Source organism: Oryctolagus cuniculus, chromosome 9 (assembly GCF_964237555.1).
Source record: "Oryctolagus cuniculus chromosome 9, mOryCun1.1, whole genome shotgun sequence".
Classification (NCBI taxonomy): Eukaryota; Metazoa; Chordata; class Mammalia; order Lagomorpha; family Leporidae; genus Oryctolagus; species Oryctolagus cuniculus.
The window spans coordinates 128,426,609-128,451,692 of NC_091440.1; the positions used below are offsets into that span (position 1 = coordinate 128,426,609).

Below are 25,084 nucleotides of genomic sequence, written 5' to 3' on the forward strand. Positions count from 1 at the left end.
TGCTGTTCCCCCACCAGTTATTTTCAGTACATATTCTATGGTAAACACTGAGTTGTAAAGTAAACCATGCAGTGATTGGAGGGGAGTTGTTTTCTATCACTGTTCAGGGAATGCTTCTCTGAGAATTTGGCGTTTCAACTGAGACCTAAATGGCTGGTAGAAAAAGCCCCTTCTGGGCAGGTGTTGTGGTGTAGTACATTAAGCCGCTGCTTGGGCTGCCCCTGTATAATATTGGAATACTGGATGTGGGGTCAAGTCTCGCTTCCTCTTCTTTTTTTATTTTTTTTAAAGAGTTAGTTATTTGAAAGAGTTACAGAGAGGGAGGGAGAGAAAGATCTTCCATCTGCTATTTTACTCTCCAGATGGCCAGTGCTGGGCCAGGCCAAAGCCCGGAGCTCCGTCTGGGCCTCCCACTTAGGTGGCAGGGGCCCAAGAACTTGGGCCATCTTCTGCTGCTTTCCCCAGGGCACAGTGGGAGCCGGATGGGATGTTGGCATTACAGATGGTGGCTTGACCTGCTACACCACAGTGCCAGCCCCCGGCTTCCACTTCTAATCCGGCTTCCTGTAAAGTACCTGAGAGACAGCAGCTGATGGCCCCAGTACTTGCACCCCTGCCACTACGTGCAAGACTTGGATGGAGTTGTGGCTCCTGGCTTTGGCCTGGCCCAGCCCTGGCTGTTCTGGCCATTGTGGGGAGTGAACCAACAGATGAAAGACCTCTCTCCCTCCTTCCCTCTCTCCCCTCTGTCAGTTGCCTTTAGATAAATAAATAAAAACTTTGTAAAAAGAAAAGAAAAAGTAGAGTTCTCCGAGATTCTGGGAGTCTTTGGGTAGGATTCAGGAAGCTTTTACACTTGGAGAGAAAAGATAATTAGATCTTTCTAATTATCACTCAACTGAAATTTAGCATTTTCTTCCATTTGAATAAGGACAACAAACTCCTGTAGCATTCCCAGCATCTATTACTTGCCAATCAACAGAAAGTGCGGATTTGCATGTTTTCTTATCACGTCTCTGCTTTCACAGGTATCTTGAAATATCATCCCTGCTTTGAAATTGTGGTTTTGCTTCCATCTGCCACACCTATCACTGTATTCGTTATGTGTAACCGAGGGCTCCCCAAATTCAGGAGCTTAAAGCAGTAACCCGTCCTGTGTCTCAGCACTGTGCGCTGAGCTTGGCTGAGAGTCTTTGAGGGCAGGCTTGGAAGAATTACTGAGCTGTTGACAAAGTGAGAGCTGAAGTGAGAAAAGCCAGCGGGTCTGGAGGCAGCTGGCTAAGCAAGGAGCTCTGACCTCGGAGAGTGCGTTTCTAAGGTCACCGGTTAGGCTGGGCAGCCTGGGGATTGATTACATTCCACAGGATATCACGTGACAGGGATGCAGTCTTGAGCTTTGCGAATGACAGGGTGCAGAGTAGATAAACATCTGATGTCCTCAGGGCCTTAGCCCTCCCTGCCCGGTTAGGAGTTAGAGTCACATGTCTCCAAGGCACGAGTCTTGCACACCGTTTCTGCTTTCATCCTCATCGGACCTCGGCTCTTGACCGACTGTGACCAGATGTGGTCACACCCCACTGATCACTAGCTTAGATGAGGGCTCAGTCTTGGCCTGTCCTCCCCAGCCCACATCCTGTCTTTATCCTGAGCAGTCCAGGCTTAGAAGAGAATCATCTTAAGGCATCCTATGACCCATGATACCTGATCACCTGCTACCTGATCGAGTTCTTCTTCCCTCACCTTTTTTTTTTTTTTTTAAGAATTATTTATTTGATAGGCAGAACTACAGAGAGAGGAGAGACAGACAAAAAGGTCTTCTGTCCACTGGTTCATTCCTCAAATGGCCACAGCAGCCAGAGCTGAGCCAATCCAAGGTCACTGGCGTCACTGGATCAGAAGAGGAGCCTTTGGTGTAGCAGGTAAAGCTGTGTGGTGCCAGTATCCCACATGGGAGCCGGTTTGAGTCCCAGCTGCTCCACTTCTGATCCAGCTCTCTGCTATTTAAGGCCACCACAAAACACACTAAACACTGGAGTTAAGGGAAAGGGTCAATTGACGGGGGAAATCCTGTAGGCCTGAGGGAAGGTGTAAAAAAAAGAGAGGATGGGGGGTTTGAGAGAGAGAAAAAAAGTGAAGAAAAAAGAGAGTGAGAGAGATCTGGAGAGAGAGCGGGTGTGTGGGAAGCAGGTCCTGTTGTACCTTTGCAGGGGGGGAGGGGCAGGGAAGTACGAGTAGGGTGGGGGTGGAGCTGATACCTGTGGTTGGGCCATCTGGTCACCTGGCTTCCAGCAGTGGAAGCGGGGGCTAGAGCCTAGGATGGTGTCAGGTCATAGATGGCTCCACAGATAAGACGGCACCATCTTACTAACAGCTGTGGCCTGGGAAAGCAATAGGAGACCTGGAAGAGGCTCCTGGCTCCTGGCTTCAGATTGGCCCAGCTCTGGCTGTTGTGGCCACTTGGGATGTAACCAGCGGATGGAAGACCTTTCTCTCTGTCTCTGCCTCTCTGTAGTTCTGCCTTTCAAATAAATAAATAAAATCTTAAAAAAAAAAAAAAAAAGAAAGAAAAGGAGCAGCCAGGACACAACCCGGTGCCCATGTGGCATGCTGGAGCGCAGGCAGAGGCTTAGCCCAGGCACCACAACGCTTGCGCCTCCCTCCTCTTTCTGATGTGTCCGTTCTGGGACTGCCTTTGGCAGGAGTCCTGTGTGTACACTTAACCCGAATCGTGTCCCCTGCTCCTTGGGCGTCAGCCCCCTCCTTGCCTTTGCTGCCGTCAGGGTTGAGCTGGACCCGTCTCCCCTCCACTTGTGATGGTCTGGAGTGAAGGTTGCCTTACTATTGCAGCAAGTGCGAGAACGATTGTCCTCTGACAGTCTGTCTTCTCAGCAGAGTTAACGGCCCTATCCTCCGCGATGCTGAGCTCATCACTGTTGAGAGTGTCTGCCTTGGGATGACCTCTGTGTCAGCTGGACGTGGGTCAGAGATTTTGGAGCTGGGTTTATCATTTTTACATGAACAGGTTTTGAGGTTGTAATTTGTTGGTTTCATGGAGGCAGGGCGAGCTATACGTAGGCATCAGATCAAGCAGAGGGGAGACGGGAGGTCAGGGCCACAGGAGACTGTTTGCAGGTAAGATGTGTACAAGAGAAGCCGGACGGGGGGCGTCTGAGGCTCTCAGGACAACCAGGTTTCCTCCTAGAGTGAGCCTCCCTCGGGACAGGGCCCTGTAACGGTGTCCAGTGCCTGTGGCAGTCATGCCCCCACCTGCCCGGGTATCACTGGGCGGTTGGCTTCCCTACTGATGAGTGGCCTAAAAGAGCAGTCTTTTAGGCCCCTCTGTTCTGCAGGTCAGATGTCCAAGTTCAAGGTGTCAGCGGGGCTGAGCACCCTCTGACAGCACTAGGAAGCAGCTGTCCGTTCCTCCTGCAGCTTTTGCTAATGCTGGCCATTTCCTTGGCCTCACTCCAGTCTTTGCCTTCTGGTCCCAGGGCCATCTCTTCCCCATGTCTCTTCCTGGGTCTTCCCCAGGGACACTGCAATATTGGATTGGCCCACCCTAATGACTTCATTGTTACTTTTGCCTTTGTAAAGACCCAGGAGTTACACCTGACCCATGCCCTGCTGGGGAGATGATTTAACCTGCCCAGCAGGTGGCTGGACTCTGTATGTACAGAATCACACAGGATACAGTTTTCTCAAGCACCTGTATTTCAGTCAGCAGTGCGTGAGTGAGATTAATTCCTGTTGCAAACAGCAGCAGTGTGTTCCTTGTGAGTCCTGTCAGCAAATTACGGCCTGAGGACACGTGATCAAGGTTCGCTTTTTCCCTCCCGCGGAGATATACAAACACTGCATAAGAAAATGTGCTCTCCAGCTTTCACAGTCTTCCCTCCCCAGCCACACACACACGTTTCTCTTTCAAATAGAAGCCAATCTGATGAATCCTGACTTTACATCTGGTAATATGTTATGGATATATTTCCATTTAAGTACAATGATGTTGACTAGCATCTTAACTTGGCTTCTACATCTGACAATACATTGTGGACATATTTCCACCTACGTACATTGATACTGACTAGCATTGTAACTTCTACATCTGATAACACGTTGTGGACATATTTCCACTTAAGGACATTGAGGTTGACCCCATTCTTTTCAATAACTTTATAATACTGCATTTGGGGGGTGCATCAGAATCTGTTTCCTCGTTCTCCCAGGGTGAACATTTAGATGATTTCCAATTCTCTGTGTGTGAGAACACATGGATTTATTGCTCCATTTGTTTACGTCTGAATATCCATTTAAGGATGATTTTCCAGCTGTCAGATTGTTGGGATTTTAGGCGACTGTGACCAGATTGCCATTCACTGAAGGCGGTGCCCATTCCACTCGAGGCGGTCATGTTGCTGTGGATCGTGGCCCAGGACTGCACGCATGTCCGCTTGCGGAGCCCCGGGCTAGCGCGGTTTTCAGCGGACTTTCTTGTGTGGTTTCAGAACGGCGAGGTGCTGGAGCTGCAGCGCGCGCGGATGAAGGACGAGATCCGCGAGTACAAGTTCCGGGAGGCCCGGCTCCTGCAGGACTACACGGAGCTGGAGGAGGAGAACATCACGCTGCAGAAGCTTGTGTCCACGCTCAAGCAGAACCAGGTGCGCGGGGCCGCGGGGGCGGGCGAGGCGCCCCTGCTGCTCAGGAGGGAGCTGGCGACCGCAGCTTCTCCCTGCAGTGCAGAGCAAGGAACAGTGCGCTTCTGGGTGGCGTAGCTTACAGTCAGCTGCGCTGGGTGAGAAGGCGGGTGCTGGTTTATGCTTTAGCTCTGTGTTAAGTTACTTGGGGAGAAAGTCGGGTACATGGTAACAAATTGAACCTGAAGAGTTCTTGTTGTGAGCCTGGGCCTAGAAGCTGAAGGTGTCCCTAGCATCATGTGTCTCTCACCCATTTTAATTTTATTTTAGTTGCTTTCAAATCATAGCGGAAAAGGGACTATCAAGAATAAATCAATAAGAACAAAACTGGAAGGAAAAGACACACCCGATTCTTTCAGCTCATTGCAAAGATTACATGTGTCCATTTCAGTAATTCTTTTTCTGGAGGGAGACTCAGATAACTTATCTGATGGGCTCGCATTGTTTTTTCCTAGTTGTTAGTAATCAGTTGTTAGCATTCTTGAATCTGTACTTTTAGAGCAGTTTATCTGTGAGCACAGCTGCATCGAGTGGTTAAGCAGAGGGGCGTTGGAGGCGGAGCTTCTCTGGGGGCTTCCTCAGCCACAGCCGCTGCTCTGCCGGGATACTGCTGTGACCCCAGGACCCTGCGCCTGGTGCTGTCCCGGGCTCCTGCCTGCCCAGAGCTGTGCTTCTGCCTTCGCTCCCTTCCCAACTCAGTATCTGCATCCAACGCACAGGTTTGTTAGGTCCAAGGGTTAACAGAAACAGGAAAAGTCTAGGGAAAAAAATCCAAGTATTGATAGTCACACTTTGATTTTCTAATCTCTGCCATTTACACTGGGTTTGGAGTTGGGGGGTCAGGGCCCAAGGGAAGGAGCACGGTGTCTAGTAGGGGGGCCAGAGCCCAGGGGGAGGGGCACGGTGTCTAGTAGGGGGGCTCAGGGCCCAGGGGAAGGGGCAGGTGTCTAACAGGGGGCTCAGGGCCCAGGAGAAGGGTCACGGTGCCCAGTACCAGAGCAGAGGGCAGTTTCAGCTTATCCCCCAATTAATTAATAAAATAAAAGCTAACAGAATGCCCCTGTGTGGTTCTCCCTCGTCCTTACCCTCTCGCACTGAGCGCTGGGAATGCCGGCAGCCGAGAGCCCGCAGCCGCGGGGGCATCGCAGGTCGAGATCTGGATTCGGTGGATGAGCTCACAGTGGAGACATTTACACAGAGAGGGATTTTAAAAAATGCACTCCCCAGACATTTCCTAAAATAAGTAGGGTGTTTTTTTCTGGCTTGTTTTATGAGTCACTGGTGGAGAACTTGAGGACCTGAGCAGGTTTAAATATAAAGTGGGCCTCCCTTCCTGGGGTCCTAGCTGCTGTCTGCACAGGCAGGACCCCGCCTGGGAGACAGTGACTGTGCTAGAGGGCCAGGCCGCTGTTAGCTCTCAGGTGTCCTTGGAGGACAGCCGTGGGGGGAGCCTTCAAGACCCCAGAAGCCCCTCGGCGGGGATCCCTCCCTTCAGCCTGGCGGAGGGCTGTCATCACTACCTGGGAATCCGATGGTTAACTCCAAGGTGGTTTTGTTTTCAACAGGGGAAATTTATACAACTCCTTAATTTTATTTTCTAAATGTCAAATGGTAATGTCACAGCCTAATTAATTCCAAATCGCTTTCTGTACAGAGGGCCACTCTGGCTTAGCCCCTGACAAGAGACTGCCCTGTAAGACTCTCCCGGTTACAGAACACTGTCTTCCCCCGCCGCTGGCCTTTATTTACAGAGTTGGGCATCCATCACAAACTCTCTACTTAGTGTGCATTAAGTGTAATATTTTACGTACAAACACCACGGATCTTTTTAAGAAGACAATGGCTGGCATTCATCCCCAAGTGTGTCTGAATGTCACTTTGTACGTGTCAGCTGAAGTCATCAGAATCTACGTAGAGAATCAGGCTGACATCTGTCCAGCTGGTCACACTGAGGGTTTACACCTGGAAACAACCTGCCAGGCGCCTGAGCCGCCTGTGCCTGAGTTCGGTCCCTGGTTTCATCCATTTGTACAGGGTGGGCTCACCCATTGCCTCAGGTTTATACGAAGATTTATGCGTGGCTGTCAATCACATCACTTGATTGCTAGCAGACTTGATTGTCACTGATGAAAAGGGCGATGCGTTTCACTCCCAGGCTAGGTGTTACCTGCAGGGAGAGGCCCTAAGACACAAAGCTCCCTCCTCTTACACTCAGTAGGTGTCTCCTTGCCCACAGCGCAGGTTCATTGAAAGGTCCTGTTCCCCAGGAGCCAGCTGCAGGGTGGAATCTGCTCTCCCCAGCTGACTCAGGCCCCCTGCAATCTTCAGTCCTTCTCGCTGCCACTCCCCCACCCCTCAGGTGGATGTTCCTCCAGCCTGGTGTTGTGTTTCTAGACAGCAGAGCTATCAGGTTTACCAGATGCTTGGTGGAGAGATTTTTTTTTTTTTTTTTTTTTTTTCTTCCTCCTTTGGACGTTTCCCTTTTTGGGTCATGATTTGCTGGTGATTTTTAACTAACTGTTGTCTACTGAGCATCTCTTACTCCCTCTAGTGTCTGTTAATGCATTTGTTCTCTGCCTCCTTCCACTAAGATGTAATACTGTAGTAGGCATTAAATACATACTTGCTGCAGGAATGAAGCAGCTACTTTCTTTCTCTTACATTCACAGCTCAATTTAGAGAGGAAACTAAAAATTTATAATCAACACTACAATTCTTATTTGTAATCCTGAGTGTAAAATATTACACTCAGGGAGTATTAGCATTAATGAGCTGCATTTGAAAGTTTAATCATAGCCGGCGCTGTGGCTCACTAGGCTAATCCTCCGCCTTGCGGCGCCGGCACACCGGGTTCTAGTCCCGGTCGGGGCGCCGGAGTCTGTCCCGGTTGCCCCTCTTCCAGGCCAGGCCAGCTTTCTGCTCTGGCCCGGGAGTGCAGTGGAGGATGGCCTAAGTCCTTGGGCCCTGCACCCCATGGGAGACCAGGAGAAGCACCTGGCTCCTGCCTTTGGATCAGCGTGGTGTGCCGGTCGCAGCGCGTCAGCCGCGGCGGCCATTGGAGGGTGAACCAACGGCATAAGGAAGACCTTTCTCTCTGTCTCTCTCTCTCACTGTCCACTCTGCCTGTCAAAAAAAAAAAAAAAAAAAAAAAGAAAGAAAGAAAGTTTAATCATGTTCCTCTGTGTGCAGGTGTGGTTCTGTATCCAAAATAAAATCAAGCCTAACTGACACATAGTCTACACCTTTGTAGTTTTTCAAGTTGAAATATCTGAAAGCAGTGTAGAAAGAAGTCAACGCTGAGTTTCCCAAGAAACCACCAGAAAAACCCATCAGTCGAAGGAAGCTGTTGCCAAACCTCCTACAGTGATGTCTCCGAAAGGGAGATTTCAGGGGAAGGGTGGTCAGGTTCTAGAACTCTTGGGAAACTGCGTCCATGTGCCTGCTGCACAGCTGGCCAGCCGCTGATACCCTGATGCCGGGTGCTGGGAGAAGGCAGGTGCTGCTTTTGTGATGTGCACGGCAGGGAGTCAGGCAGCTACTGCTCAGCTCCCAGGGGTGGGGAGTGGGTGAGTAGCTGGTGAGCAGGTCTCCGGTTGGTCCACAGTGCCCATGGCCTTCCACTGATTGGTCAGTGATAGGCGCCAGTGTTTGCTTTGTGTTGGCAAATGGGGCCCTCTGGGGTCCAGGCCCAGGCTGGCTGTGCCTTATTTGATCAGGTCCTGGAGTTCCTGGGAAGCTCTCAGAATAGAGGCTGGCGTTGGAGTTGGAGTCTTTGTGGTTGGGGTCTTGTGGGACAGACCTCACCCTCGTGCCTCCTGCATGGCTTGCTGCGTTCATCTGTAGCATGGCTGGAGTCATCCACAGGAAGACGGGGGCTCCGAGGAGCTTCCTGCTGAGGGGGAGTTACTGGGGCCTGATGACATCCGAGTGAAAGAGGTTAAGGGTTGGCTGCCTTGATGGAGCTGCAGGAGCTGGATTTTGCGTGGAGGGAACTGGGCACAAGAGATCCAGTTCATGGCCGAGCTTTCGAGAGGGAGGCCCAGCAAAGGGTCGGGGGGTCAGCTGGGTCGCAGCCCCCAGGAGCAGGCAGTACCCCCAGGCACCACCTGCTAGTGTCTCGGCCCAGTACTGCTTGACTCTGCAGGACGGCTGCCCAGCCCCAGTGTCTGCACACAGGGCAGGAATTTGTGTTTGTTTGAGTTGTTGGAGACACGATGGTGAGAGCAGGGAAGAAGTAATAAACTCGTGTCCGTCACATCTCACGCATGGAGCTGATTCTCTCAGCGCCATTCAGTCCTTGCTTTCTGAGGACTGAAAGCTCTTGTTAAAATGAACAGTTGAATCCTGTTTCTGTTCTGAAGAACATTCCCTCCAGGGCCGTGTTTCTGTGTCAGGTACCGTCCTCAGAGACCTGGGAGTGCTTTCAATTCAGTTTTATTTCCTTTAAGCACTGTTTCAGGAAGCCAAATTTTTTAAAAAAGATTTATTTTTTTATTTAAAGGCAAAGTCAGAGAGATACAGAGACAGAGATCTTCCATCTGCTGGTTCTCTCTCTAAATGCCCGCAACAGCCATTTATTTTTTTATTTAAAGGCAAAGTCAGAGAGATACAGAGACAGAGATCTTCCATCTGCTGGTTCTCTCTCTAAATGCCCGCAACAGCCAGTGCTGGGCCAGGCTGAAGCCAGGAGCCAGGAGCTTCTTCGGAGTCTCCCACTTGGGTACAGGGGCCCAAGGACTTGTGCCGTCTTCCACTGCTTTCTCAGGTGCATTAGCAGGGAGCTGGATCGGAAGTGGAGCACCGGGTATCGAACCAGCATTCTTATGGGATGCTAGCTAGCACTGTAGGCCATGATTTTACCTATTATACCACTACACTGGCTACCAGATAGTTTTTAAATTTTTTAAAAAAGATTTATTTATTTATTTGAAAGTCAAAGTTACACAAAGAGAGAAGGAGAGGCAGAGAGAGAAGGGGAGAGAGAGAGAGAGAGAGAGAGAGAGAGAGAGAGAGAGATTGAGATTCCATCAGCTAGTTCACTCCGCAATTGGCCGCAACGGATGGAGCTGCACTAATCCGAAGCCAGGAGCCAGGAGCTTCTTCTAGGTCTCGCCCACGAGTGCAGGAGCCCAAGGACTTGGGCCATCTTCTACTGCTCTCCCAGGCCACAGCAGAGAGCTGGATCAGAAGTGGAGCAGCTGGGACTCAAACCGGCGCCCATATGGCATGCTGGCCCTGCAGGCGATGGCTTTACCCACTATGCCACAGCGCTGGCTCAGGCCAGATATTTTTTTTTAAAAACAAAGTATGTATTCCCTGTGGGAAGGCAGATAACAAATTCGTGGTGTCACGGTTAGCAGCACAAGGCCAGATTAAGGCCTTTAGGTTCGCTGGGCTCTGTGGAGATCATGGTGCCCAGTCCCAGTCATCGTGCAGGTAAAGGCAAAGCTGCCCAACTGTGAAGCTACAGAAGGAATCCCAGCGAGGTCTGGGCGCTGTGCCTGAGTCAACAAGGAGTTCACAGTCCGCAGCGAGAGAGGAGAGGCGCAGAGAGAGGTCTTCCATCTGCTGGTTCACTCCCCAGTTGGCTGCAACAGCCGGAGCTGCGCCGATCCGAAGCCAGGAGCTTCCTCCAGGTATTCTAATGGGGGTGCAGGGGCCCTAGGACTTGGGGCATCTTCTACTACTTTCCCAGGCTCAAAGCAGAGAGCTGGATTAGAAGTAGAGCAAGCAGCCAGGACTCGAACTGGTGCCCATATGGGATGCCAGCACTGCAGGCAGCGGCTTTACTTACCATGCCACAGCACCGGCCTCTGCAGTAGGTTCTTGACTTAGGTCTTAACACTTGTGTGTTTCCCAGAGGCCAGCCCCAGCCCAAGGCTGAGCAAGGTGGAGTAGTGAGATGAACAGCAGGTGCCTGTACCACGGGCCAGGGAAGCTGCCCAGGCAGCCAGAGATCAAGTCTTAGAGGAATTCTAGGCCATCAGCTGAATAAAGATCACAGTTTAAAAGCTCTACAGTGGAAAATAATATCCCCAAGTCTAGGTCAAGGGTTAGCAAACTTTTGCCAAAAAGGACCAAACAGTAAATACTGTAGGTCTTGCAGGCCAGCTAGCCTCTCTTACAGCAACCCCCCCCCCTTTTTTTAAGATTTATTTATTGGGGCTGGCACTGTGGTATAGCAGATAAAGCCACTGCCTGCAGCTGGCATCCCATATGGGCACAGGTTCGAATCCCAGCTGTTCCACTTCCGATCCAGCTCTCTGCTATGACCTGGGAGAACAGTAGAAGATGGTCCAAGTCCTTGGCCCCTGAACTCATGTGGGAGACCCAGAAGAAGCTCCTGGCTCCTGGCTTCAAACTGGCACAGCTCCAACTATTACGAACAAATGGAGAGTGAACCAGCAGATGGAAGACTTTCTCTCTCTCTCTCTGTAACTCGGACTTTCAAATAAATAAATAAATAAATCTTTTAAAAAATGATTTATTTATTTGAAAGGCAGGTTTATGGAGAGGCAGAGGCAGAGAGAGATCTCCCATCCACTGGCTCAATCCCCAAATGGCCACAACGGCTGGAGCTGATCTGATCTGAAGCCTCCCACATGGGTACAGGGTCTCAAGGACTTGGGCCATTTTCTGTTTTCCCAGGCCATAGCAGAGATCTGGTTCAGAAGTAGAGCAGCCTGGACTTGAACCGGCACCCATATGGGATGCTGCCACTGCAGGCAGCAGCTTTACCTGCTATACCACAGTGCTTGCCGCCTCCCTTTGTTCTTGTAATGTGAAAAGCACCGAGAGGTGATCTCTAAAGGAGTAAGTGTGACTGTGTTCCAATATAACTTTATTTATGGGGCCTGCGCTGTGGCGCAGCAGGTAAATCCCTGGCCTGCAGCACTGGCATCCCATATGGGCACTGGCTCAAGTCCGGGCTGCTTCACTTCTGATCCAGCTCCCTGCTAACGTGCCTGGGAAAGCAGCAGAGGATGGCCCAAGTCCTTGGGCCCCTGCATCTGTGTGGGAAACCTGAAAGAAGCTCCTGGCTCCTGGCTTCGGATCGGCTCAGCTCCGGCAATTTCGACCATTTGGGGAGTGAACCAGCAGATGGAAGACCTCTGTCTCCACCTCTCTGTTTAACTCTGTCTTTGAAATAAATAAATAAATAAACTTTGCTGATGAAAATAGGTGGTGGACTGGGACTGTTCCAGAGTTGTAGTAACATTTAACAACGTCTGGTGTAGGCCATTAGCTTCCCACAGATATAGAATGTAGGTCTGCTGTGCAAACTGAATTAATGCCTGCAGATGTAAGCGGTGACGTCATCTGGGGCACAGCCAGAGAGCTGCTCAGAGACTGAGGAAGGCCGGAGAGAGCGTGTCCCACGTGGTACCAGGAAGGGAGAGATCATGAGAAGATGACTTTGCCGGAATTTCAGCCAGGCTAAAAGGAACCGGGTGTGGGACTCAGCCTGAGTTGCCCTGAGCAGTTCCCAGCTGGCATTCCATAACCACTGTGGGGCACCCCCTGCTTCTCCCTCCCCAAGCAGGAAGGGCCCTGCTGATGTCCAGACTCCCTCCTGCCAAGCCACTGGCTGGGCACGCAGTCCTGGTGCAGGTGCTTCGTGATGGACAGGGTGGAGCCTTACTGTTCCTAGACGTGGACAGGCGATCAGCCTCAGCATGTGGCCGGAGGAGGGAGTGGCATAGGAGGAGCCTGGTCCCCGGGTGACCTCAGAGAACAGGACTCCCTCCTGGCCCAGGACCTCTTCCCCCAGACCCTTCCCTGATCTTGACCAGGACACCCTCACTCGGGTCTCTGCCACTCCAGCCAAACCCCCATCCCAACTCGCCCTGTACCCTAACCTTTTCCAGGTAAGCGATTACGTGAGGTTGTACAAAGAATAGGAGAGCAGTTGAAATAAGCAAAAGTGCTGGTGGCCTATGATTCCTGTTCTTCAGTTTTTAAGATCTTTTTCTTTAAAATTCAAGTTCAAACTGCTATAAATGGGGAGGTAAATACAGTGGCCAGCATTGTGGCACAGAGGGCTCAGCTGCTGCCTGTGACACTGCCATCCTACATCGAGCGCCAGTGTGAGCCCTGCCTGCTCTGCTTCCCACCCAGCTCCCTGCTCATGCACCTGGGGAAGCAGAGGAAGATGGCCCCTGCCACCCAGACGGGAGACCCGGATGAAGTCCCAGGCTCCTGACTTTAGCTTGGTCCATCCCTGGCTATTGTGACCATTAGGAAAGTGAACCAGCAGATAGAAGCTCATTCTCTGTCTCTTTGTCACTTTGCCTTTCAGATAAACCCAATAAATGTTAAAATAAAATACATATAAAACTAAACCCAGTTTATCTTTGCATCTGCTATCACGAGGACTTATTATTTTTTCTGGTTTATTTTTTGGTCACAGTATTCTGTTATCCAGCAAAGGCATACTGATGAACAGAATTCTGTTTTAAGCTTGAGGAAGGAGCACTGGAGCACTCATAGGGATGCTTAGGTGAATAGCATGTACTTTCTGTACCGAGAAGACGGGGTAGTTGTGGAGGTGAAAAGTTGATTGAGAGGTCGCCTGTGACAGGGACGTGGAGGAGCCCTGAGGCAGGCAGGTGGGTGGGCTCAGAAGCCAGGTCCCCGCCACCTGTGTGCTTTCTTGCCCAGGAGAGTGTGTGAACAGACTCATTGTGTTGATGCTAATATAGACGTGGTCTGTTACTGGATGCCTTGTAATTGTTCTCCCAGAATCTATGCTTTAGCATGTACACATTTTCTTTTCTTTCTCATCTTACCCTCTAACCCATTTTACTGAGTAACCAAATGAAAGGAACTAATGATGACCGTAAAAACTTTGCCTGGAGTGTGAATAGTCTGACACATGATCACCAAAAACATCCCTGCCTTGTTAGGCAGACATTGCCCCCTTGTGACCATGGAAACCTATAAAAGAAATCCCAAGGGGAATAGACATCTTGTTCATCTTGCTAAGAATTAAATTACATGTGTATGTTACATATATTTGTATCATGAATCATATGTCTTTATGTTGCATTATATCTGCTTCTATGCATGCATGCTATACATGGGTAGATACATGTATGTATGTTTATACATAATTATATACATATGTATGTTTATACATATGTATATGTGCATAAGTTACTGTATGCATGGGTAAGTTACATATGCATGGATAGATACATGTATGTATGTTATGTATACATATGTATATGTGTGTAAGTTACTGTATACATGGGTAAGTTACATATGCATGGTAAGTTACATATGCATGGATAGATACATGTATGTATGTTTATGTGTGCATATGTATATGTGTGTAAGTTACATATGCATGGTAAGGTACATATGCATGGGTAGATACATGTATGTATGCTTATGTATACATATGTATATGTGTGTAAGGTACATATGCATGGTAAGGTACATATGCATGGGTAGATACATGTATGTATGTTTATGTATACGTATGTATATGTGTGTAAGTTACTGTATCACTTGAAAGGTGCACAGTGCGCCTTCATGATCTGTTTTGTAGACGAGCACTGTTAGTTTTAACGGTTAAGTGCACTGGTGGGTTTCAAGGCAGATTGGTGGGACCTAAAGTTTAGCTGTGTGAATCTTCCTTGTCCTATCTGATTCAGGTGGAGTACGAAGGCCTGAAGCATGAGATCAAGCGGTTCGAGGAGGAGACGGTGCTGCTCAACAGCCAGCTGGAGGACGCCACCCGGCTGAAGGAGATCGCGGAGCACCAGCTGGAGGAGGCCCTGGAGACCCTCAAGAACGAGCGGGAGCAGAAGAACAGCCTGCGCAAGGAGCTGTCGCAGTACATCAGCCTCGGCGACAACCACGTCAGCCTCTCCGTGGACGGGCTCAAGTTTGCCGAGGACGGGAGCGAGCCCAACAACGACGACAAGATGAACGGCCACATCCACGGGCCCCTGGTGAAGCTGAACGGAGACTACCGGCCGCCCGCCCTGCGCAAAGGGGAGCCCCTGCACCCCGTCTCGGACCTGTTCAGCGAGCTGAACGTCTCCGAGATCCAGAAGCTGAAGCAGCAGCTCATGCAGGTGGGTGCCTCGCGTGGGCAGGATGGGGTGGCCGGTCTCATGTTTTGCTCCTCATGCAGGTGGGTGCCTCGCGTGGGGCAGGATGGGGTGGCCGGTCTCATGTTTTGCTCCTCATGCAGGTGGGTGCCTCGCGTGGGGCAGGATGGGGGTGGCCGGTCTCATGTTTTGCTCCGCATGCAGGTGGGTGCCTCGCGTGGGGCAGGATGGGGGTGGCCGGTCTCATGTTTTGCTCCGCAGTGCCTCCTTACATACTGCGTACTCAGCCAGAAGCTTCCAGAGTGCAATATTTTAGGACGACGTGATGGGAGGGGTGATGAAGAGGAACCTGTCATTTGTGTCACCATAAGAAATGAATATTTTAGAACCGCAAATGAGCTTGCAGTCAGGTGTGAAAAATGACAGCGCCTTGACGTGTTTCTGACAGAAGTTGTCAATGGCTTTATACACAGTGAGTGAGATATCAGAAAGTGCATTTGCCATGACTGCCCCCCACCCCGCCCCGCAACTCCCACACCCTTAGCTTCCACTGAATGGTTCCATTTCACCACAATACTTAAGGCCTTGAAGGACACAAAGGGCTTTCTGTATACAAATTAGTCCGGATGTCATATGATTTAAGAATGCAGAACAGGCGGAAATGTGAAACATGAGCTACGCCCTACATGTTGAGCATCTTCAAAAGAAAGGACTTGGGAAGGGTCCTGACCTTTAGCCTTGCGTCCCTGTGGAAGGATTTCCTGTTTGCATTCTTGATCCCTGCTCCTACCTGCCTGGGCCTGGTGCTGATGGAAGTTCTAGGGGAGTAGCAGCAGCTTCAGTGCCAGCACCAGCGGCTTCTTTGTACCGTGCACTGCTGGACTCTTCGTCGATGTTCTGAGCCAGGGGTTCGCGAGTTCCCTAAGTGATGAAATTGGAGGCTTCACTGTCAGTCTCATTCTTAGCCTCCAAGACGGGGTTAGTGGACTTAAGGTCCGTTGGCCATGTAAGGATGGTGAGATCATTTGGTCTGGCCTTGCCAAAGCCACCACAGACAGGACTTGAAATTCAGTAAATCTATAGCAGGCTCATTTTTAAGTTGATCCTTTTGTGTGGCCCACGAATGATGTTAGAACTATCCAAATGGCCCTTGGCAGGAAAAGGGTTCCCTGCACCTGCTCCCAGGTCTTCATGTATAGCTGATAATTAGAGGCTTGTTAAGACCATGGCAGTCTCTAATTTTTATGGTGAACAGAGCTGTGATTCTCTGTCTCCAAAGAAAAGATGACTGAAAAATTAAATTGGCAGATGTAGGAAGAGATTAGAGAGCCAGGGAAGTCCATTTGTTAACTTGTTTGCTTTTATTAGTGTATCAAAAGTTAGCATATCCTGCACCGCACACGCCCAAGGCTGTGGCTACTGAAAGAGAACACATTTTTGCAGTATTTGATTTGAGTCAAGATGAAAGGGTACACCCAGAGAAACAAAATGAACCATGGAGCTGGGGTTTGACACAGCAGGGTTAAGCTGCTGCCCGTGTCACCTGTATCCCATACCAGAGTTCCCTTATCCAAGCAAGATTCCTGCTTGCTCTGCTTCCAGTCCAGCTGCCTGCTGTTGCACTTGGAAAGACAGCAGAGGATGGCCCCAGTGCTTGGGCCCCTGCCACTCACGTGAGAGACCCGGATGGAGTTCCTGGCCCATCCCTGACCATTGTGGGCCTTTGCAGAATGAACCAGCAGATGGAACTTCTCCTTCCCCCTCTGTTGCTCTACTTGTCAATAAAATAAATCTCTAAAAACAATGAATTTCATACAGACTCCCTTGGCTGGAAAGTACAGTTCTATGTAAGTAATATCTTCATATCCTGTTTGCTCAGCACACGCTAACACAACAGCTTGGTAGAAATAGAAAAGATAGTTCCTCTTGAGAAAGTTTGACATGCTAGATATATTCCAAAGAGTCTGTGCTCCAGATTAAATAGCATTAAGGCAGCAACACTGACTTCTAGTTGTTGTTTTTTGTTTGTTTGAATAAAGTAATCACTTATCTTATAATCAGCATTTTTAAAAACAGCATATCAACTCTTCCTAAAAATATATTTCAGAGTGTTGGGTCGTAGTCCCAGAAAACATTTCTTCTCATGCATTGTTTCTTTACAGTCTGAGTTTCCGCTTAGCTGTACATGCCCTCGGGTTTAATTTGTAGAGGGAAAGATGGTAAGCGCATCACAGGAGACATTGCCTGTGATTACTGTAATTGGCTCTGATGCTGATGAAACTTGGCTGGGATGTGACAGTATGTGAGTCACGAGTGATGTCTCTCCTGCCAGCCCCACTATTCCAGGCGACCTCAAGAGGGGCTGGTAGCAGGCACTGGAATATGGCGGTTGGAAACACTTGGGCCAGGTGAGTTTTGGAATTTGGAGTTAAATCTCCAGAATGTAGAAAGGCAACTCTGTTGTGAGGTCCCTGCTGGAGTCAGATGTGGCCCCAGGGATCCTGGGATGCTAACATTCATGTAGTGCAACATGTGCCTATTCACACGGAGAGAAAAATGAGGCTCCACGCAGGCCACGCAGATGCCCTGGTGCTACCTGAGAATCTGAGATTCTGCAGAATCTGCAATTGCCACCACGTGACTTCCGAAGGACCTTGCTTGGACCTCTCTGCATTTTGAAAGCATGGCTCCTGCAGGTATAGCACCTGCTGTGCTGGTGGGCAGCTCCTCCTTTCGCATTGCTCAGCACACCTGGGATGCGAAGGTTTGTATTTTCACCATCCCCTGTGCTCTTAGGGTGTCTGATGACTGGAGCCCCAGGCACCACGTCTGAGTGAAGGCCGTGTGTCGGCTCCTGCGCCGGGTTGGTGTTGGCACTGTGAAGATGGTGATGGGCAGGGCTGTTGCTATGATGCCCTCTGCCAGGCAGCATGCAAACTGAAAATCATCTTGTGATTAAGAAGGACCCCCTTGCTGGACAGGAGGAATAATAAGTTCAAGAGATCTGTTGTCTGGCGATGGCGGTAATCAATGCATTGTAGGGCAGTAGTTAATAACAGTGCATTGTGGGGGCAGGCATTGTGATAAAGTGGGTGAAGCAGCTGCTCGGGACACCTACATCCCAGACTGGAGTGCTGGTTTGAGTTTGGGCTCCTCCTCTTCCAGTCCAGCTTTTTGCCAGTGCATCCTGGGAAGCAGCAGGTAATAGTTCATGTGCTTGGACCCCTGCCGCTCACATGGGAGACCCAGATGGAGTTGAGGCTCCTGCTTTAGCCTGACCTAGACCTTGCTGCTGCAGACATATAGGGGTGAACCACTGGCTGAAAGATCTCCCCCTTTGTGGCTCTGCCTTTTAGGTAAATAAATAGGGACTGGCACTGCGGCGTCGCGGGTCAAGCTGCAGCCCACAGCGCCAGCATCCCGTATGGGCGCCAGTCCCAGTCCCGGCTGCTCCACTTCCAGTCCAACTCCATGCTAACACATCTGGGAAAGCAGTAGCAGATGGCCCAAGTTCCTGGACCCCTGCCACCCAGGTGGGAGACCGAGAAGAAGCTCCTGACTCCTAGCTTCAGCCTGGCCCAGACCTGGCTACTGGGACCATTTGGGGAATAAACCAGCAAGCAAAAGATCTCTGTCTGTGTAACTCTACCTTTCAAATAAATATTCTAAAAAATAATAAAAAGAAAAATAAACATTTATAAAAAAGTGGAGATGCTTGTGGCCCAGCAGGTTAAGCCACCACTTGGGACACCCGCATCCCACATCAGAGTGCTGGTTCAGGTCCTGGCTCCTCTGCTTTCTACTCAGCTTCCTGCTAATGTGCCTGAAAAGGCAGCAGATGATGACCCAAGTCCTTGGTTCCCTGCCACCCTAGTGGGAGACCTGGATGGAATTTGAGGCTCCTGGCTTCAGCTAGGTATAGTCCTGGATATTGGGACTATTTGGATAGTAAACCAGCAGCAGATATAAGATCTTCATCCATCTGTCTTTTGTCTCTTTCTCTCTCTGTCATTCTGCCTTTCAAATAAATAAATCTTAAAAACAGTTATTCGTGGAGTCAATGTTGTGGTGCAGTGGGTTAACCAGTGGATAGACTTTCTCTGTCTGTCTGTCTCTCTCTCTCTCATTTTTTAAATATTTGCTCATTTATTTGAAAGGCAGAGACAGAAAGAAGTGTGTGTGTGTGTGTGTGGAGAGAGAGAGAGAGAGAGAGAGAGAGAGAGAGAGAGAAATCTTCCATCTACTGGTTCACTGTTCAGATGTCTGCAACAGCCAGGGCTGGGTAGGCCGGAGCCAGGAGCTAGGAGCTTTTTCTGGGTCTCCCACAAGGGTGCAGGGAACCAAGGACTAGGGCCATCTTCTACTGCTTTCCCAGGCCATAGCAGAGAGCTGGATAGGAAGAGGAGCAGCCAGGACAGGAACTGGTGCCCACATGGGATACTGGTGTACGCTGAACCTACTATGCCACAGCACTGACCCTGGGAACAAATTTATAAAAACGATAAATATGTGGAAGTAATACATCTATTAATTAGCTCCAGTTAGCCTTTCTGCATTGTATACATATTTGGAAACATCATGTTGTGGCCGGCGCCATGGCTCACTAGGCTAATCCTCTGCCTGTGGCACTGGCACACCGGGTTCTAGTCCCGGTTGGGGCGCCGGATTCTGTCCCGGTTGCCCCTCTTCCAGGCCAGCTCTCTGCTGTGGCCAGGGAGTGCAGTGGAGGGTGGCCCAAGTGCTTGGGCCCTGCACCCCATGGGAGACCAGGAGAAGCACCTGGCTCCTGCCTTCGGATCAACGCGGTGCGCCAGCTGCAGAGCGCCGGCCGTGGCGACCATTAGAGGGTGAACCAACGGCAAAGGAAGACCTTTCTCTCTGTCTCTCTCTCTCTCACTGTCCACTCTGCCTGTCAAAAAAAAAAAAAAAAAAAAAAAAAAAGAAACATCATGTTGTACACAACACATATGCACAATTTTTTGTGGATTAAATTTTTGTTTAAAAAAGAGCCCTTTTGAGAGCAGCATGCCTGAGCCATGTGCTGTTTTCTGTCTTGGTAGCGCATGAATCATGCTTCCCATCTTTAGGGATTTCCTTAACCTGGTTCTTTAAGAAGCCATCTCTGCTTTCTTGGGCAATGGCTGTCGGGAGTGTTGGCTGAGTCGCTCTCTTCCCTGCGTCTCGCTTGTAAAGAGATGGGAACCAGGGAGCCCCACAGCCCCTTTGCAAGTAGAGACACAAGGACATCAGGTCCCCTGTGTCAGGGGACGCTGGCATCCTGCGGGAGACAGTGCAGTAAATGCTGCACAGAAGCCTCTAAGGACGCCGGTTTGCGTGGTGCCTCCCAGAGTCGTGTCAAGTACGTCTTGCAGGGTTTCTCAGGTACCTTAAAAAGTTCATGGAAAATGAATTAAAAGGTTAATTTTGATGTCAAAGCTTGGAAACGCAGACATAGTGTTTTTCATAGTATGCATGTTCCACGAAGTTTGTGCAGACCCTGGAGGTAGCGCCTCTGTGGAAAGGTTGTGAAGAGCAGCGGGGACAACGAAGAAATTAGGTGCAAGTGAAAAATGTTCCGTGGAGTTATTATTGTCCGGGAAGCTGCCGCCAGTTTTTGAGGTGCCAGGAAGATCCCCAGTACCATTTCATAAACAGTCAAGAAATAAACCACAGACACAATGGGGAGAGGCAAGGGGCCGCCTGTGTCTGAATTGGGAGATGCTTTCCTTCCCAGAGGAAGGGGAGTGGGTGTTTCACAGAACTAAACGAGGGTGCTTCAGCAAGTTTGTAGAAAAGTTGAATTGAAAGACAACACTAGGACAGGGGTTGCAGTGCAGTCAAGGCACTGTCTGGGACACCCGCATCCCATGTCACAGGGCCTGGGTTCAGGTCTAGCTTTCTGCTAATGCGTACCCTGGGAGACCCGGTTGGAGTTCTGGGCTCCTGCTTCTGTCCTGGCCCAACACTGGCTGTGGCAGGCATTTGGGGAGTAAACCAATGGATTATCTGTCTTTCTGTCTCTGTCTCTCTCTCCCTCTCTTTGTCTATGTGCCTTTCAAATAAACAAAAATGAATTTTTAAAATAATGCTCATTCCCCAGAATTTTTTCTAGGTTATGTAATAAATAAATTATAAGAATATTTTAAATTGCATCAGAAGGCTGACGCTATGGCTCACTAGGCTAATCCTCCGCCTTGTGGCGCCGGCACACCAGGTTCTAGTCCCAGTCGGGGGGCCGGATTCTGTCCCGGTTGCCCCTCTTCCAGGCCAGCTCTCTGCTGTGGCCCGGGAGTGCAGTGGAGGATGGCCCAAGTGCTTGGGCCCTGCACCCCATGGGAGACCAGGAGAAGCACCTGGCTCCTGCCATCGGAACAGCACGGTGTGCCGGCCGCAGCCCACCGGCCGCGGCGGCCATTGGAGGGTGAACCAACGGCACTGTCCACTCACTGTCCAACTCACTGTCCACTCTGCCTGTCAAAAAAATAAAAATAAAAATAAATGGCATCAGACATGCGAGCTTTCACATAACACAGAAGCACATGCGCAGTATGCAGTAGGGAAGCGTTTTATCCTTCCAAGAGTCGCTATAAACCTGACGGCAGGCTTTGAGAGTGAGCAGCTCAGTTAGTATCATCCTTTGTTTGCTGGGAGAAATTTTTCAGGATATTATTGGATAGATTATTTTGCTGTCCTCAAGACCTGGTTATTTCAAATAGATTAAAATTGACATTTTCCAGTGACAGTCAAGTACCTTAATTAGTTTTATTAGAGTGAAAATAAGTGGATCCTGTCTGGAAAAACTAATTAGATTCCTTGATCTATGTAAAGGAGTCCTCCGTGCCTGTGCGGAGGTTTCTGCCTTTGATAAGCAGCCTCTGCTCAGCTGGGCAGTCGGACTCAGCAGGAGAAAGCACTTGGCATTTTTCCAGCATTACATCGTACATTTGACTTCACATGTAATATGAGAAAATAATATTATTTCTGTAAAACTAAAATTCATGTGTTTTGTCGTATCCTTATGGATATGGAGAAAGAGTTGTGTTGTTTGGATCTCCTCTTCGAAAGACAGTTTTAGGGCCCGGCATTTGGGCTTGCAGCAGTAGGGGTGCGCTGTTCCCATATTGGGGTTTGGTGCGCAGCTCTGGCTCCTGACTGCAGCTTCCGCTGATAGAGACCCGGGAGGCAGTGGTGACAGCTCGGGTGCCTGGGTTCCTGCCCTGACGTGAGTACCCGGGATTGAGTTCTAGGAGCCTGGCTTCAGCCCGGCTCTGCTCTGGCTGTTGTGGGCATTTGAGGACTGAATCAACAGAAAACATCACTCCCCGTACCCCTCTCTCTCTGTTTGTGTCTTTATCTCTCTGCCTTTCCTATAATAAACATAATTTCTTTAAAAGGTGCCATTAGTGGTAATTTGCTGTACATTCTATAAGAGTTTAAAACAAAAGCATTTTTGTGAAAAGATAGACATTTTGTGAAATGTGAAAACTGTTTTATGTAGGATATGGTAACAACAATAATAATGGTTAATATATACTGTATACCTGTACTAAACAGTTTACGAATATCGTGTTCAGGTTTTCTGACAAAATAACCAGCCGTGCTTTGAAGAAACAAAACCTGGTTCTAGGTAAAAGATGAAGATTGTAGGAAGTGAAATAAGGCAGCTATCTTTAGTCACTATAGAAGACTATAATTAACTCCGCCAGTCTCTCTTGGATAAGATCTTCACAGTGGAGATTAAAATAGAAACACTTAAAATGTATAGCAATTTTAAACCTTAAAGTGCTCTGCATTTATGAATTCAAAGCACAATGAATCTTAGGTTAAGCCCCTAGCCTTCAAAATCCATATGTGACTTAAGGTACTCTGAGCTTAATCACTAGATGAAAATATAATAACAGAATTTTAGAAGATTATATGTGATTTACTAATCATTCTCTTCTTCTTTCCTTTTTTTCTGTTGGGGGGTGGACTGGGAAGAGGGAATGGAATATATATAAAATTCGGGTGCTGTTGACTTGATTCCATCAGAAATGGGTATGGGACATCACACATGAAGGATGCTCTCTTTGATGCTTTTTGGAGGTGCTGGTGTATTTATCCTTTTAGACTTAGAAAATGTTTACGTCAGAAATGAACTAGCAGAGTACATACAAACTTCTAAAGCCATCACCTCATTTATCATAACGCTTTTACATCTAAAACAAACCTGTGACACAGCGCATTTTTTAAATCTAATTTTATCCCCAGCCTTTTCCCACTGAAGGGCTTTTTGGAAACATTTTACCTGTAATCATGTTATAAGTCAAATAGTATGTAGACCGTTCAGAGGAAAACTCCTTTAATTTTCAAGGGAAAAAACAGCAGAACTCCTGCAGTCCGTGCTCACAGAGCTTGCTTACAATGCCAGTATTAGAATGTTTAGCAGATTTCTCATCACCCTCATAAAACATTCAGCTAGCTTGGCTACTCCTCAAGTACCCTATTATGACTGATGTATTTTTAGATTGACTTACCAGAACTGCTGAAATAAAACACACACTGCAGCTTAATTTGAAATAATGGGGCTGTTGGCTCCGGTGCAGGGGTTGTACGTGTGCCCTTGCCCGGCTGTGAGTGGGTTGTGGTCACCAAGTCGTTCAGAGGTTGTCTTTCGCTGTTGCAGGTCGAGCGGGAAAAGGCCATCCTGCTGGCCAACCTGCAGGAGTCGCAGACACAGCTGGAGCACACGAAGGGGGCGCTGACGGAGCAGCACGAGCGGGTGCACCGGCTCACGGAGCATGTGAACGCCATGAGGGGCCTGCAGAGCAGCAAGGAGTTCCGGGCCGAGCTGGACGGGGAGAAGGGCCGGGACTCGGGGGAGGAGGCCCACGACTACGAGGTGGACATCAATGGCTTAGAGATCCTCGAGTGCAAGTACAGGGTGGCGGTGACCGAGGTGATCGATTTGAAGGCAGAAATTAAGGCTTTGAAGGAGAAATACAACAAATCGGTAGAGAACTACACCGAAGAGAAGGCCAAGTACGAGAGCAAGATCCAGATGTATGATGAGCAGGTGACGAACCTTGAGAAGACCACCAAGGAGAGCGGCGAGAAGATGGCCCACATGGAGAAGGAGCTGCAGAAGGTGACCAGCGTCGCCAACGAAAATCACAATACCCTCAACACAGCCCAGGACGAGCTGGTGACGTTCAGTGAGGAGCTGGCTCAGCTGTACCACCACGTGTGTCTGTGTAACAATGAGACCCCCAACAGGGTCATGCTGGACTACTACAGGCAGAGCAGAGTCACCCGCAGCGGCAGCCTCAAGGGGCCCGACGACCCCAGGGGACTCTTGTCGCCACGACTGGCCAGGCGGGGCGTGTCGTCCCCCGTAGAAACAAGGACCTCATCTGAACCAGTTTCAAAAGACAACACAGAGGCCAGCAAAGAACCCAGTCCAACCAAGACCCCCACCATCTCTCCTGTCATCACTGCCCCGCCTTCATCTCCAGTATTAGACACGAGCGACATCCGCAAAGAGCCAATGAACATCTACAACCTCAATGCCATCATCCGGGACCAAATCAAGCACCTGCAGAAGGCTGTGGACCGGTCCTTGCAACTCTCTCGCCAAAGAGCAGCGGCCCGGGAGCTGGCCCCCATGATTGATAAAGACAAGGAGGCCTTAATGGAGGAGATCCTCAAGCTCAAGTCCCTGCTGAGCACCAAACGGGAGCAGATCGCCACGCTGAGGGCAGTGTTGAAAGCCAACAAGCAGGTAACCTGCTCCGCAGAGCTGCCTTAACGCGTCGATCCTGTGACTACTGAGTATCCACTGTGCTCGAGATGAGAGTTCCGATTCCGGGGCAGTGGGAGGCTACCGCAGACCCTGGCCCAGGGCCACATCTCAATGTGGTGATTATCCTGAGTGGATGGGTGACGTAGGAGGAGCAGGTGTGCCCAGCTTGGTGGAGGAAGAGCAGAGAAGGTTGAAGGAGGAACAGTGATGGAGTAAGTGCAGGGGTAGATAGGCAGCCTGGGTGATGCTAAGTGTGGAAGCCAGAGCTGGTGTGGGCTGGTGTAGCAGCTTGCACCATCCAGAGAGACAGCTGCCCTGGCAGGCGGCTGGAGCACGCAGCAGAGCATCCGTCAGACACGATGCAGGAGTCTGAGAGCTGATAGCCAGGACCCAGCTTTGGAGCAGGGGTGGGGAGTTGAGGGGGTGAGGGGGTTGAGGGGGTGAGGGCTGTTCAGGTTCAAGATGCATAGCCAGATAGGAAAGGCATGCCATGCCTTTCATCCTAGACTTAGAGAAACAAGTCGTAGATAAACCATTGAGTGAGGGGCTCA

The 25,084-nt window shown here is 49.7% G+C and overlaps 1 protein-coding gene across 6 annotated transcripts in view; it reads left to right on the plus strand.

The window, feature by feature from the left end:
• BICD1 (BICD cargo adaptor 1) overlaps nucleotides 1–25,084 on the plus strand; it is a 217,247-nt gene that overhangs the window by 150,145 nt on the left and 42,018 nt on the right. For all 6 annotated transcript variants that reach the window (XR_011379051.1, XM_051850911.2, XM_070049624.1 and 3 more), the window contains exons 3-5: nucleotides 4,503–4,655; nucleotides 14,351–14,776; nucleotides 23,418–24,512. Coding sequence is in view for 5 of the 6 variants with exons in the window: in XM_051850911.2 (XP_051706871.1) it covers nucleotides 4,503–4,655; nucleotides 14,351–14,776; nucleotides 23,418–24,512 (1,674 nt within the window). In the remaining variant the exon portion in view is untranslated. The remainder of the gene's footprint in view (nucleotides 1–4,502; nucleotides 4,656–14,350; nucleotides 14,777–23,417; nucleotides 24,513–25,084) is intronic.